This window comes from Vigna radiata, chromosome 8 (genome assembly GCF_000741045.1).
Source record: "Vigna radiata var. radiata cultivar VC1973A chromosome 8, Vradiata_ver6, whole genome shotgun sequence".
Lineage (NCBI taxonomy): Eukaryota > Viridiplantae > Streptophyta > Magnoliopsida > Fabales > Fabaceae > Vigna > Vigna radiata.
Genome location: NC_028358.1, coordinates 35,414,982 through 35,431,909, shown reverse-complemented (window position 1 = coordinate 35,431,909; position 16,928 = coordinate 35,414,982). Strand labels below are relative to the sequence as shown.

Below are 16,928 nucleotides of genomic sequence, written 5' to 3'. Positions count from 1 at the left end.
AAATTATAATGGGCTTCAAAATCAAATAAGGGGTGCTGGAAGAAAGTCCCTTACAACCTACAAAAGCTATCCAAACTATTGGCCCATTTTTTTTTTAAAAAAAAGAAGAGCAAAGTCTTTCTACTTTAAGTAAAGAACAGAAAAAGCTTTAAAATGACTACCAATATTAAAATTATTTTATTCTCTATTCATATGTATGTATTTATGTTCATATACAACCAATTTGTCTTTAACATTGACTACTCTCAAGCAGATTTAAGGACTAAACAAGTGTACTTGGATTAAACTGGAGAATAAATGACACAGTCTTGTGTAAAATTGTTTTAAAAGATGTTAACATTAGAAAAGGGTTAAAATAATAGGCATGGTATGATTATTTTAACTTAATTAATTATGAGAGATTTGATTCGAGAATAAAAAAAGAGTAAAATAGTTAAATAATTTTATTGTTATAAAAAAATAAAATAAAAAATTGATGAGGATGGTGTGATGCATGAGCATGTGGAGGTATGGACGGAAGCACGTGGATTGTGACAACAAAGGCAACACACTTCCCTTTCCCACTCTCATCCATGTGTACAATTTGCCACTTATGTATGTATATGTACACACATTTCATACATTTCCTTATGCTGTTTATCAATTACCTATCTCCATTTCCATACCTCACACTGCAAATTTATAATACACAAAATCAAATTTAAGAGATAAATAACTTAACACTGTTATATATTTGAAAATTTCTCATAATTTTCTTTTTATCAATTAATTAATGTGATCCAAAACTTGAGATATGGATGTAATAAAAAAATAAAAAATCATGTAGTTGGTAATGGAATTGAATGCACTACATATTATTTTATTGGGAGTAATACAAAATTATGTCTAAGGGATGTTTACCCAAATAAAAAAGTATAAGTTTAGTTATATTGAGGAGTGAGTTTAAATTTTATTAATTCATTTTTATAAAATCAACTTGTAATGAAAATATTTAACTCATTTAAATACTGTAAGTTGATCGTATATTTTTAATTTATGTGAAATATTCAATTCACTTCTTTCATTTTAAAATATATATTTTATGCGTAGACTGATAAAAGATAGCATGAAATATATATCTATAAAACTTTATTAGAGTATACTCTAATATCATACCAGAAAAAAAAAAGTTCCACAAATATAAATTGATTTATTTCTATATTATCATATTAAACTTATTAAAAAATATATATATTTTTACTTTTCTTGTGAAAGCAATATTTCAAATATTGTGTATTAATAGTATGAAGAAACATGCAAAGGTTGTGTATCTTATTCTTAAAAACTAGCGAAAATAAGGGCATGAAGTATTGTATTTTTGAAATTTTTAGAAATAATAGGAATTATTATTAAAAATGTGGTTGAAAAATAAGAAAAAAAACGAATCTTCTAAAATATATTTGAATTTTAATTTGTTTGATTTACAAAGCATTGAAAAATAAAAGTTCATGGGCAGTAGGGAAGTGATAAAAGAAAATAGAAAATAAAACTATCTTTATTATTCATTTTTAATTTATTCTTAATTATTATTTTAACCATATTCTTTCAACTATTTGTTTTATTGTAGTAAAAAACATAAATATTAGTAAAAAATACTAATATAATCAATTATATTCTTATTATAATAAATTATATTCAATTATATAAAACATAATCGAAATGGCTATCTAATCATTTAATATAAGGGTACGTAAACATTAATCAGTAAAAATATTCTTGATATAATTAATTAGTATACATGTTTTCTTAATATTTATAACTAAATTGATTATTAATTACGTATGAAAAATATGATTTATCATGAATTTATTTAATATAAATATCTTTAAATTTGTGCTATTTGTAATTTATTAGTTTTTTTATTCTTTATTACCTTGAAACAAACAAAATACAAAAGGAAATTTAAAAAAAAAAAACACATTAAATTGAAGAATTTTCATATTAAAATATGTCTAATTAAGAACATGTATTTTTTTTAATATGTTTAATAAAAGTTTATGTTGAATTTTAACAGAATTCTTTTAAATCCTTATGATACAATCCAGTAAAACGTAAAGTTATGCTTTTATTTTTTTTTTGTTATTGTTGAAGGAAAGTAGATTTCCACCTTGATGGTGAAACCAACTTTGCAGAAACTGTAACTAGTGATAATATTTTATTCCCAGTCTCGTAAAAGGGTTTACTTGTGATGAGGAAGATGGTGATTTTGACAGGGTGTTGATTATGATGAAATTACTAGGTAATAAATAATAAAGAAAGTGAATATTGCGAGTTGAGAAGACTGGTATTTGATATTGTGGTAATTTGATATGACATCTTACCCATGATGGGGCATCAAGTTCAAATTTACTTTTCTGAAACAAACAAATATAGTAGTTTGTAGCTATGATGGTGGCATCAAGTTCATTTTTTTTCCTTTTCTGGAGAAAAGAAGAGATAAAAAAAGAAACGAGAAAGTAGTTCTTATGATGGAGGCGAAGAAGATGAAACAGTTAGTCTTAGAAAAAGAATGTGTTGTGTTTAGAGAATAAGTCAAAGGTTAAGATACTAGGTTATAGAAAGAAGGAATAAAGGAACCAGAAGTTGAATATATATATATATATATATATATATATATATAATATATGATAGTTTAACAACATTTTAACACTAATCGTGCTATTTTGTGATTAATTTATGACAGTATTTAAGATAATGATATTTAGACAACATTTTTTTGATAATATTTGAATATTGATTACGTGTCAATATGTGATTGGTCAAAAATTATTCCACAATCAATAATAATAATCATAAACATTATTGTGGAGTAATTTTTGACCAATCACATATTGACACGTAATCAATATTGTCAAAAAAATATTATCTAAATATCATTATTCTAATATTTATGATTATTATTGATTATAAAATAATTTTACATCAATCACATATATTTAAAACACAGTTTTATATATAAAATACGAATTGCGTAAATGAGTTGTAGAAAACCTAAAAAAGCACAAGGGCCCTCCATTAGAGTGATTGTGAGACACAGATGGAGGAGGTTTCTGTGACCATGACCTGCTGATTGGCGCTTTCCACCATCAAACCACCTAAGTTTCAAAATAAACATCCTTTTACATTAGAATAATGTTTCTCTCTTCTCTCTCTGTATATAATTCTAACCCACCTTTTCATTTCCTACTTTTTATATTAAATTAACATTTCATTCATATACTTATACTGATAATTATAGAAATGGACTTTAACTCTATTTTAATTTCACAAAATTTGTTTCTAATACGAAGTTTATATCTTATTTATATATTATAAATTAATTTTATCTTTAATCGATCAAACAATACAAAATGCATCACAAATTTTAATTGATTTACAAGATTGAAATTAATACTTCAAACTTAAACTGCATTGTGTTTTGAAATCAGCAGCTATATCATGACACGGATTGAAAAAAATATGGATCCAGCTAGATACTTTGACTCTGAGTTTGGATTTGACTCCAATTAAAGAAAATGTATAGTTTAACCGTTAGTTTTATTTTGGTAGGTTAAAATGAAAATACTTAGTATTTTTCTTTTTTTTCTTTTTTTGAAAACGTGCTGCTAATTATGCTATGAGATAATAATTTAAAAAATGCTACTCAGGTTCTGGTAAATATTTTTAATTATTTAAAAGGGTGAGTAATCTATCATTTTACTTTTTGAAGAAAACTGATCCAATTTTCTGCAAATTTTATGTTAATCTCAAGATCTACTTCAATCATTTACTTTGTGAAAAAAAAAAAAAAAATAAGAAGAACGTAAACATTCTTGTGTAATTATGGGAGCTTGACATTTGTTTAGTGAACAATTCTAAACCAGTGTTGCACATGATTTAAATTAAACCAATGTCATTGGGTGTAAGGTTAAATTTTTATGAAAGTCATTTTCTAATTTGATTAATAAACATGTTTAAATATGATCTTGCAATCTATAAAAATGAAATGCACAATTTTGAGTTGTCTTCAACATTAAGGGAAAAGAATATCATGATTTTTGTAACATCTCAAAATATAGTTTTAAATTACATAATAAAATTTTCATATAAAATGATATGATAGAATGATTATCAAATATGTATTGAAATATTAACATTGCAATCACCTCAGAATAACTATAAAATTAAAAATCTATACAAAGTCCTAAACTACTGCAAACTATATTAAACGGGTGGATCCTCTCCATCCAGAGCTTGCTCCACTGAGACATCCTCACCCTCTGCTCACACCCACAGAATAATCATTGCAAAGGATAAATCGAATGGGTAAACATGGCAAAACAGAAAAGAATGATAAACTAGTGTAATTTAAGAATCATATAATCACACAATTTAAGCAAAAATATAATACAATCATACACCTATACACACACAATATCAACATTATTTGTCAAGCATAATATATTTAAACCAGTGAAATAAATACTTGAAGTACAATATCACCGAAACCATTTTAGAGATTAAAAGTTTCTTAATAAGGTTAAACCGAACGAAAACAACTACCACCCATGAATATGATCGAATGATCATATTTGAAGACACTAGTACAAAAATCATATTTTATGACGTACAAAAACGAACTATGACGTACAAAAATCATATTTTCTTTAATCACTAGTAATTGAAGATAACTGCTCCATCAAGTAGTTTAAATCCAATGGTTATCTAAATCAAACTTCGTATTTTACAATCAGCAAAATGGGTGGGTTTGGACTACTCTTAACGGGATAAGATGACTAGATCGCAATTCCACACTTTCCTGATCTGTTGTTATCCAGATTTCTTTCCATTCTGATGTATCCTTCCTCTCCCCAATCAGCACCCCATGAATTCCTCACAATCCAATAATCATGATCGTTTTCTGTACCATACCCAACAGCCACAACACCATGATTTAGTGTTGTTCCACATCTTCCAGAGAAGATACCCTGACAAATATGAAATATACTGATTAAAAAATTATGTCAACATTGCAAAACCAATTTTGTTTAAAATTGAATAGGAAAAGAGTGGAAGTTTTTATGTTCTAATCAAAAGCAAAAAATAAACCACATGTTTTTCACTTAGACTCAAAACTTTGGACTTTGGATCTTCCCATTCTACTTCTTTCTATGCAATAGGCACACCTTCTTTTCCCAGGTCATGAATAAAATCAGATTGAAATTTCCTTCCTCCTCCTTCAATAGCAACGCTCACGGGTTGATTTGCAACGGCCCTTTTCAATGTTAACTCATCATAGGAATTAACATCTTCATAAGAATCAATAGAACCAACTTTGGCATTTTTCTGCACATTAGCAAAATAAACAAACAAAACAAAGGAACATAAGAATTTGATTGATAACTATGTTTTAGAAGCAATTATTTTCTTAAAAGATCAGGACCAAGTTACTAACCCTATACTGGTCACATGTACCATCAACAACACGGTAAGGGTAATCCTCCTCGGAATCGATGCCTCCATTGTTGATGATGAACTCAAATGCATAGTCCATAAGTCATCCATTGCATCCCATGTTATATCCTGTATCACAATCCACCAATTCTTGTTCTGATAATGAAATCAGTTCGCCAGTCACTATCTTATTAATTCCTTCCACAGCACCAATTACTGAGAATGACCAACAGCTCCCTACATTTTATTTTTTGGACAAAACTTTAGTTAATTGAAATAACATTTTATTGTGAAAATCATAAGGGTCTTCGAAGCGGAGGGTTTTAGAAAGGGAGGGTTTTGGAGAAAGATACACAACTAGCAGGACAATAGAGGGAGGAACTTGAATAGAAAATACTGAAAATGAAGCATATGGTTTACGTAGGTTTAGTAGCTACGGCTACTGCGTTCATGTACTGGTCGAAAATGGTGAAAGACCGAAGCAGAAAGAAGAAGGTCGATCCCCTGAAGAAGGTCGTTCCCTGAAGAAATCCAAAAAGATAGAACCACTAGTACAAAAATCATATTTTATGACGTACAAAAACGAACTATGACGTACATAGTTTGTTTTTGTACGTCATAAAATATGATTTTTGTACTAGTGAGAGTAAGGCCCATACATGACCCGAATACAGATTGGGATCAAATAATTAGAATAACCGAACACTCGGAGCTTAGACCAAGTACTAAGAACTTAGATAAAATATTAATATCTGAAAACGAATACTTAGTGTAAGACCGAACGGTCTTTCACTATTTACAAAATAGGACCGAATGGTCCATACTAGGTAAAGATGAAGAAGTGGCTAAACCCTATCAAAACTGACCACTAGAAGAGACCGAATACTATATAGAAATTGAACACTACAGTATACCAAATCCTAATGGGAACCCGAGCATTTATACAGAACCGAACACTACCGTAAGAGACCGAACGATACAATAGTATGACCAAATAGTACACTAGAACGAGTACTAAAACATAACCAAATGGTTATTAACAGGTAGGGCCACAAGAGGCCGAACGCAGTTAAAACCGAATACCTGAACATGGTCGAGTAGTCAACAGCGAATGCTAAACTTTCTGCATAATTCTACAAAACTTCTGCAACATTATGAACACTAAATGACTGAAAATCAGATTTCATACTTTTGGTATATTGTTGAGTCACTTAAGGGTTCTAACAAATCTTAAACAACCTACCCATTTTCACCATACAGATCAAACTCACACCGAACACCATTTCCCCATTTTCACTACCACACTTCCTCACCATTCACTCGACCACTGTACTAGAATTATACATAATCACCATTAACATGAATTCAGCACTTAGCAGTCCACAAAAGCCATACCGAACACCCAATCAATTAGTTTCATACAAATGCAGAATCATCATACAACATTTTCATACAACATAAACTAAGTAATTAAATTAACTAGTTTCCCTTACCTCTAACCTAACAAAACAACTTTTTAACACCTTCAAAAAAATTGCTTGAACCTCAAGGAAATCTAAGAACACCTAAATAACATTGACCGAGAAGAAAAGATCAACCAAAAGACTGAGAACGTGATAAAAAATGAAAAGAAGAAGATGATGAACACATGCAATCAGAAACTTGGCTTGCATGTGTCAGAAAACAGAATTTTTAGGGAGAGAGGATGAACTTACTGACTTTAAATTGATCGGTGAAAGAGAAGCTTTTGACACCCTGATTGTTTATACACGGCTTGATTTTTGAATAAATGGAGTGAGATAAAAAAAAAATCCAGAGAGGAAGAGGAGAAAAGAAGGATTCAGAGTTTTGGAGAGAGATACAATACTTACAGAGTATGAAACGAAAGTTTGAAATTCTCATTTATATATCGCTCTTAAAATTGAACGGTCCAATAACTGACATACACTTATCCTATCCACTGCTTTGAATTTTTTCCATCCTTACAATTTCTACACTAATACGTCTCAAATATATTTATCAATATAGTCACATGTATATTAATATTAAGATTAAATATGTTTTTATTTTTAAACTTTAATGAAAAATAAATAATTATTCTTTAAAACTTTGATTTAATTTAATCTCTAAATTTTAGAAATACTTAAATTTAACCAACAATATTAAAAAGTCGCTAAACAATCTAACTATGTTTCACCATGATAATGTATGACCAAATTATTGTACAAGTGTCAATTAAATTAATTTTTTAATGAGTTAAATCGAAATTATTTTTCACAAATTATTCGTCATCATCCACACCTCAACACCACAATTTCCCTCTTCCATTTCCATTAATAATCTTATATAATTCTCACATATAGCATGTCATGCCATGGCATGGTCAAGCTACTTACTTTTTGCATCGGCTGAAAATCTGAGCAAAGATTGAGAAAGTAAAATGTGAGTTGTACTATTTTTTTTTAATTTTTAATAAATAAATTTTAAGAAATAAAAAAAGTTAATTTGAATTAATAAATTATAACTGATAAAAAATCTTGTTAAAGAATATATACATTAATAAATATGCAAGCATAGAATATAAGACAACAACACAACACCTACTTTTTTTCATTCTCTTGCATTCACCATGTTAGTCCTTAGTTTTGTCAAAGACATACATGTTAGGAGTGCAGAGAGATAATAAATATGCAACCCACATGATAGATATTTTCAGACCATGCTTTATTTGTCAAATCCTGAACCGCGAAATTTGACTCCTTCAACACATCCACCTAATCTTCTCACTTCAAAACTTGTAATACGTATGTACTACTTCCTATAAAAGAAAATGATCTTCATATTTTAACAATTATCTTTTAATAATTTTTTGACAACAAGATAAGTGTTATCATGTTATTGATATATTTGAATTTATGTATAAAAAATATTTGAAACGGATCCATCACAAGCTATCACGTAACCATTGTCAAAAAATAGTTGTTAAAAGATCTTTTTGCAAAAGATTAAGCTACCTCCATAACTTTTACATCTCTTCACCCACTACTATATGAAAAAAAAGTCTCTTTAACAACTTTTTTTTGACAACTTTTTGACATGTACTGTCTAAAATCTCAATAACATGTGTTGTCTAAAACCTTCATCGAGTTCATTAACTGTAAAAATGTAAAATTCATAAAAAAATCATTTTAATTTTAAAAATATGTTGTTTATTTAAAGAATAAAACTATGAAATAAATATAGACACGAAAACAAAACAAAAAAAATTCTATATAAATAATTTGACACACATTACATTAATTTCATAATATTTTGTAACATCTTGGTCCTATATCACCACTTCATTGACAAGCTAGTCAAGGTTAGGCGCATGTATATCTTAAACATTGTATTCGTCACTACTATCACTATGTAGTTTTTTCTCTGTGCATGCATATTGGATAAGATACCTTTACTTCTCCTTGTTTCTTCCTTTCTCATACCTCATCTCATCCAATTTGAATTTCTTCCACAGATTATTCATTATTGCACATTATCTTGTAATTTTTACTTAAGAAATATATTTTAAATTTAACTTCATTTTACAAAATTAAATAATTAATGTATGATTTCTAACATAAAAAAATGTATAGCACACAATTAGTCGTGACATATATTTCTAACATAGATAATATATAATGTTTTCATTGTATAAATTATTAGTGACAAAATTAACATAGATAATTTATGAATAACATTGTATAATGTTATTCATAAAGGTTAACTATTAATTTTAGTGACAAAATTAGTCGTGATAGAAAAATATTCATCGTTCCTAATATTTTAATATACATGATATTTGTATATAGATAATTTGAGATTAATATATTATATTATGTATGATATACAGAGAATTAGGGGACTAAAAGACAGAAGAAAAACATAGAAAGAAAGGATGTTCCCCGTAAAAGTAAAACACACTCTTTTCCTTTCCCATGGCTTTAATTAAGTGTCTAAGAAAGTGACAATCATCAACACAGGTATTCATTTGAAATTTCCGATGTTTACCAAAAGGAGAAAACAAATCATTAACGCTTGTTATACCTTTGACATTTTACTCTCAGATTTTTTACAATAATATTCTACCTTTCTTCTATGTTACGTTTCTTCAATCTCGAAGGATTTCAATGAAGACTTCTAACTTTTCCTTCCTACCATTTTTATATTCAATAAATTAGCAAGCAGTATGGTGAAAAAATAAACAGACAAAAAAATCTTACATTAAAATTAACATATATTAATTAAAGGTGAAAAAGTAACAATCGAAGACTGTTGACGTTTATGTCACTGTCAAGGCAAAGCTTTACGATAAGTGTCATTATACTAGACTGTTTTAAAATCAAATTGGTAAGACCCTTCTATACAATTTGATTTATTAACTTCACATTTTTCTTTATTTAAGTGAATCACAAAACAAAGAATATTTATTTAATATGTCGTTTTCTTACATGTTATAGAAAATCACACTTTAGCAATCAAATTACTGCTTGGTAGATGAAAGTTGTTTTTGATATTTTTCTTACTCAAACTATTAGTCTTGCTCGGGATATATACCTGTTATTTAAGCATGCTTGAAATGATAAGCAATGCATGTAATTAGTACACATTATTCAAACTTCAATTAATTGATATGCAACTACTTTAATGTATAATACTAAAGAGTAGAATTCACAAACATTAAATATTACAAATTTAACACCTATATTATGATTAAATCATTCAATCCTCTTCGTACTAACCAATGTTTTCATATATACTTTACATCATTATAACCTTCACTTGTAAAGATATATTTATCCATTTTTCCACTTGTTTATTATAATTTAACAAAACGATTTATGCATTTATATAATCATATCATTGATTAGATATTAATATTCACTCTCCTTAAAGATAATATGTCTATTATCAAAATCTTCATTTCACATTTACATAGATTTAATATAATCTCTATTAGAAAGTGGGTTTAAGCCTAACTCAATCCCACAATATCGGCTTATAAGGTGAGGTTTGCACCTCACTTATGTATTATAAATTGGCCATATCTCTAGTCGATGTGAGACTTCCAACACACCCCCTTCACGTCGAAGTATAGACATCTCGTGCGTGATAGTAGAAATTAGATGGTCCAATAGCGGTCCGACAATGGGTGGAAACAAAAATGCCCACTTAGAACTCGCTAGGATAGGCTCTAACCTAGGAACTCCACTTCTAATATGGTATCAGAGCCATGATTAGAGTCATTATTGAACCACCCAATTTCTACTATCACACACGAGATGTCTATACTTCGACGTGAAGGGGGTGTGTTGAAAGTCTCACATCGACTAAAGATAAGGCCAATATATAATATATAAGTGAGGTGCAAACCTCACCTTACAAATCTGTTTTGTGAGGTTGAGTTAGGCTTAAACTCACTTCTAATAATCTCTAATAAGTCTTCAAATATAAAATCATGCACCAAACAACTTTTTTCATTTACAAAACTCTAAAAAAGAAGACGAAAATATATAAATGAGTTCCTTTAAAAGAATAAACTATATACTTGAATGAAAACAATTGATCGAGGAAGCTTCATCATCACCTTTTTTTACCTCAGCAAAACTATAAGATAACATAACAATATTTTAATTATTCTCCAAACTTGGAGAGAGATAAAATAAAATTGAGTGAAATAAAAATAAAATGAAATAAACATGAACATTTTAACTTATCAATAAACTTTCTCTCCTTTATCTATTTAAAACTTTTCCTTAATGAACACAAATCTCATGCGATGGACATTCAAAACCATACAAATAAGAAAATAATTAAAAATTTATTAGAATTGAATTTGCTTTTTAATATTTTGGATCTAACTTTTCTTTAACATATTGTTTAATTTAGTTTGATTTGGATTGAAGATTTAATAACTAAATTGCAAATTTGCGTTTTTTAAATTTTTTTATGAAAATAATATATAGTCCTTACCGTCCTGGAAGCAAATGCATCCTAATAAAGAAGTAATGGGTCTTGACAGTTGATTTAGTGATGTGTGTTAAACTTTGTAAAAGGTTTACCACTTGTTCGACTTTTAGAAATGGAAAAAAAAAATAAAATAAAACTGACTTTAAGGAAAGTAATGAATAATTGGAATTAAATTTGCCTTTGACATCTTATATATATAGTATCTGCTAATGCAAACAGGGAGCTTGAAAAATGACCAATTTCGTCTAAATTAGCCTCTTTACCTTTTTTTTCTTCATCTGATTGCCTTTTCTTTTTCTCAGTCAAACAATGTCATAATTTTCCACCCATCCAGCCTTCTTTGAAAAAAAAAAATAGTTACTATATAATCTGCATGTGGAAATTTTAAAAACATTACGTAAAAGAAAAAAAAAAAAGGTTAGACCACCATAGCCTAGAAACTAAATAAGGATTACTAAATACGCACTTCTCTCACATTTAATATATATATATATATATATATATATATATATATATATATATATATATATATATATATATATATATATATGAACCATCAAAATGGTTCACAACCCGCAAGCCAAGCCGGTTCACCACGAGTTTAAGTCGGGTTGAGTTTGAAAAAATTAATATTTTTTATGCGGGTCAGATTTTAACCCGACTCATTTAAACCGGATCATACGGGTTGAACCCGTGGTGGGCTGGGTTGGCCCGCCAACCCACCTACCTAATTTTTTTTTTGAATTTATTATTCTATTTACGAAACTTATTGGATATAAAAAACTTATTTGTATGTTTTTTGTGTTTGTTTTTAGATGACATTTGGATTATATTGTGCTTTTTATTATTATTTTGAATTGTCTTCAGTTTAACATCATTTTTTTTGGGAGTGGAATTTGTTTAAATTTGAATATAGAAAGTTTGTAATTTTTTTTATTTAAAAAATATTGTAATTAAATGGGCTAGTGAGTCGACCTATTTACCCACCAACCCGTGGTGGGTCGAGCTGGGTTCAGATTTTTCTGGCTCGCTAATAAGTGAGTCGGATTGGGTTGGCTCACTAAGTGACCAACTCGTGGTGGACCGAGCCGGATTACCCATTTTGACAGCTCTGATATATATACACACTACATGTATTTGTTTTAAAAATTCATGCTCACTTTTTTTTTAACTTATATCATAATAAAATGATGCTTATTTATTTTATTTTAATTAAAAAATCATATTAAACTTTAAATACAAATTTTAAAATTTTAAAAAAATATCTTTTTGTAAACAAAATTTTTTGATGATGAAATTATCTATATTAAAATATCATAAAAATTATAGGGCCACGAAATTATAATTCATCTCATAAAAATATAGATATTATATTTTTTGAGAAAATATTACTTTAATTTATAAATAGGTAAATCATGTTTAATTATATGTTGTTTATAAAATTCATATAGAATTGAAAGGATGAGTTTAAGATGACAGGATTTTTTGAATTCCACAAGGCAGTGAGTGTTGGAATTTACATGGTTTGACTAGTGCACTAATGACGCAATTATAAGAATAATGATAGCTGTTTTGTTTTTCTGATACATATAGACTTTACCACCTATCCCCAGTACATGAACCATTTTAGTTTGTAGAGCAAGATGCATTGAACTCAATCATATTCTATCTCTTACATTTCTAAGGAATTTCTAACATAATTATGTTCGCCAATAAAAATTAACTTTCTTCAAATTTAGAAATACGTTAATCTATCAAATTATTCTCTGTTGTTAATCATTTCTTAAATTTTTATCATCACTATTTCATTAGTACAGAATTTAACTACTCTTACTATTTATTAGAAAGAAATACAAAAAATAAATATAAAGTACATAAAAAATTATAAAGATATCAATATCAAAAGATACTTTATAAAATGTCATCATCGGAGTAATATTCTTTTTTATATATATCATCATATGATATGTTGTACCAAAACAATATAGTGTTTGGGAATCATACTTCTAACGTAAGTACATTTATAATTAAAAACAAAATAAAAATTAAAGAATAATATAAATTTACTACGGTTTTATGGCCTTAACAAAAATATTATTACCCATAAATACGACAAAAATATTATTATACGAAATTCACATCTTTCAATTAAAACTTTTTTAGTAATATTAGTAATATCACTTAAGTTACTCAAGTTAGGAGACTTCAATTAAAGAAGGTAATTCTTATCTAAAATAATTTTCCACTTAAGTGAGGAGTTGAAAGTTTAGAGTATTTTTTTTTTCTTTTATATATATATATATATATATATATATATATATATATATATATATATATATATATATATATATATATATATATATAACTCATTTTCACAGTTCTAAAAAAATCATAATAATAAAAAAAAAAGGTGATAGGTTTAAATTTGAAAACATAAAAATAATATTTTTAGTAGTTAGCGGTCAAATCTCATGTAATAAAATTAACATAATGTCTTTAGATTTTATTATGTAACATTTATTTATTAGATATATCACCGACGCTTGAGTATTTTTGTTGTGAGTTATAACTTTTTAAATTTTTTAGAAAAATATAATATTAATCTTTATCGTATAATGGAAACCTACTATACTATAAAAAAAAAAAAGCAATTTCAGTATTCATTTTTTTAAAACACTTGCTCTTGATTTAAGACAATGTAAACAAAATTCACAACAAAGTCCATCTTTTACATCCACACATTTGAGCACGTGAATAAAATGTTTGATTTAATATTGATTTTTTATTGGCGACACCTAAAATTCTAAATAATAAGATTCAACTACTGGTTGCAGTAAAAGTCAACTATAGCCATAGACGAATCTTTAGACTTTGGAATTCAAATTAGTAAAGAAGAATTGATTATGGAAATTTATGCAAAAGAAATCTACGTTAATATAATTTTCAATAGAAAAAAAGTTATATCAATTAACAGTTACCTAATTCACTATACAGTTTTTTATGTATAGTTTTTATGCAATAGAGGTAAGGTAGTCATAGCATAAAATGTTAAATACTAAATTGCCCTTTGAAAATATAACTGTTGTTCATAAAATATTAAAAATAAAATCTCTACCACATCATGTATTGTTATATGCTCATACTTAATATACCATCATCATAATTATAAAACAACTACAGATAAATAGAATAAGCTAATATAAACGATCATACATTAACTATGTTAAATACATTTATTCACATGAAATGTAACAAAAAAATAAATATTATGTTAAATTAAATGAATGTATTATTAATGGTTCTATTAAGTTAAAACATCTATATTAACATTTATTAAATTTTTCGCAGTATATTCAATTATCAAAGTATTCCATTATTTCAATTGTCTCTAGTAATCCTCGATAGTAATATAGTTTATTATGTATCAATTGATTGAATTCTTCATCCCGTAGTGTCATGTCCTAATTATATTATAGATACTAACATGTATTAATTTTGATTATATTATAACATATAAGTGAAGTCTTCTTTTTTCTTGTTACGAATATAATTTTTTAACTTACAATCATACACTTTTTGGAGTAAAGTATTACACTTTAATTATTTAGTAAAAATATTTGGCAATTTTCCTATATATATCTTACGAGTTGTAACCATAATTACACATTGTTACTTTGTTTATTTGCATCTATACATGTAACCATATTTTTTTAACAGGTTCACAACTTTATTTCATATTTTCGAAGATAAACTAGTTTTTCTTTGTTAGATTTTTTTTTTTTATTATTATCTCTCTGGTGTCTTTAAATTATATTAACTGATATTTTTTAAAATATATAAAAAAATTATTATATAATAATTTGAGTGTATCTGATTAAGATATTTGGATTTGTTAAAACTCTTTGTAATATATATATATATATATATATATATATATATATATATATATATATATATATATATATATATATACATATATATTAAAGTTGTGAAAAAAAATAACAAGATAATGTATTTAACGACAAATTTTTGACCGTTAATAAATCGTCAAAAATTTTAATTTATCAATGAATTTTATATATTATTAACGAATTTTGGTAGTTAATAATATTTATTTTCCTTGCAATATTATTAACTATAATTAAGATTTCACAAATAAATCATAAAAATATCAATAAACTTTTAACTAGTTTATAACAATATTTATAGTATTTGGTTTAACAAAATACATTAGATATCCTATAACATAACTTAATACTTAAATTACATTATATTCCTTAATAAACCAACTTACAGATGTATTATTAATATAAACTTACAAAATTTTCATTTACTTATACATTAACATCTCATAAGATATAATTTAAATTTAGAATTAAACATATCTTTAATTCTTAAAATTAGTCATTATTTCAAAATTTTAATATAGTTTAATTTTCAAACTTCAAAAATAAACAAATATAATTATTTTAACATGAGTACATTAAAAAAATATTACATGTCAAACATATTTTAAGTTAATATTAATTTGTTTTTAAAATTAAAAAATTAAAAATTAAAATCATATTTAATACTTACTCATATAAACATAAGGTAAATTAACAATTGTATTTTTATTTTTAGAAAATCACTAATTAAGTTTCTATTTGGATGTGAAATCATCACAAAGAAATAAGTCGTAGTTATTTATAAGTAAAATTCAATTTATACATTAAGTAAATTATACATATATTAAGAACTTATATAGAATAGGCAATAAGTCGTAGTTATTGTTGTGCATCTAAGGATTTTTTTGTAATGAACAACGTGCAATAATACTCCATCTCTTCCCTTTTCCACGAATGAAAAAATATCTTCTCATTTCATTCCCTATATTCACTTATTAATAAAAATAATTAAAATCAACTTTATCATTGACTAATCAAATCAAACTTTTATATCTCCTTTTTTCAATGACTAATCAAATCAAACTTTTATAATATATATGTATATAATTCTTTGAAGAAAATCTAGCCCTTATCATTCATTATTCGAGATTACTACTTTGACAAAACTATCAAAATTGCAAAGTTTACATAATTGTCATAAGTGGTTGGAAAATCATAAATTCAAGAAAATGAGTAGAAATAATTAGACTTAAATTTAAAGAAAGGATACCAAAATTATAAAGGGGCATTGAATCGTAAAGCAATTAAACCGTTTGGTTGGAATATGTCAGTCACTTCAAAAGGAGCTCCGAAATAAAAGGAAATTTAAGTATTAAAATAGTTTTTATTAAATGCTAGTTAAAAATATACTTAAAATCTATAGAATAATAGGGAAGTAAATTTAAAAAGAAATATACGGAGTTAGCTAAAAATTTAAATGCATGAATTTATGGACTGAAACTTATTAAAAAGTAAGGTTTAAACTATTTAGTTGTCTCTATTTTTGGAAAGATTTTTTTATTT

The 16,928-nt window shown here is 26.4% G+C and overlaps 1 protein-coding gene across 1 annotated transcript; it reads right to left on the bottom strand.

Annotated features, from left to right (window-relative positions):
* Positions 1–5,093: 5,093 nt before the first annotated feature.
* On the bottom strand, positions 5,094–5,703 carry LOC106770584 (cysteine proteinase RD21A-like). Its single transcript, XM_022785084.1, has 2 exons — positions 5,474–5,703; positions 5,094–5,364 (listed from the first exon to the last, which is right to left on the bottom strand). Exons 1-2 carry the CDS (start codon positions 5,570–5,572, stop codon positions 5,188–5,190), a joined length of 276 nt encoding a protein of 91 aa, XP_022640805.1. The 5' UTR covers positions 5,573–5,703; the 3' UTR covers positions 5,094–5,187.
* Between the last annotated feature and the right edge of the window lie 11,225 nt (positions 5,704–16,928).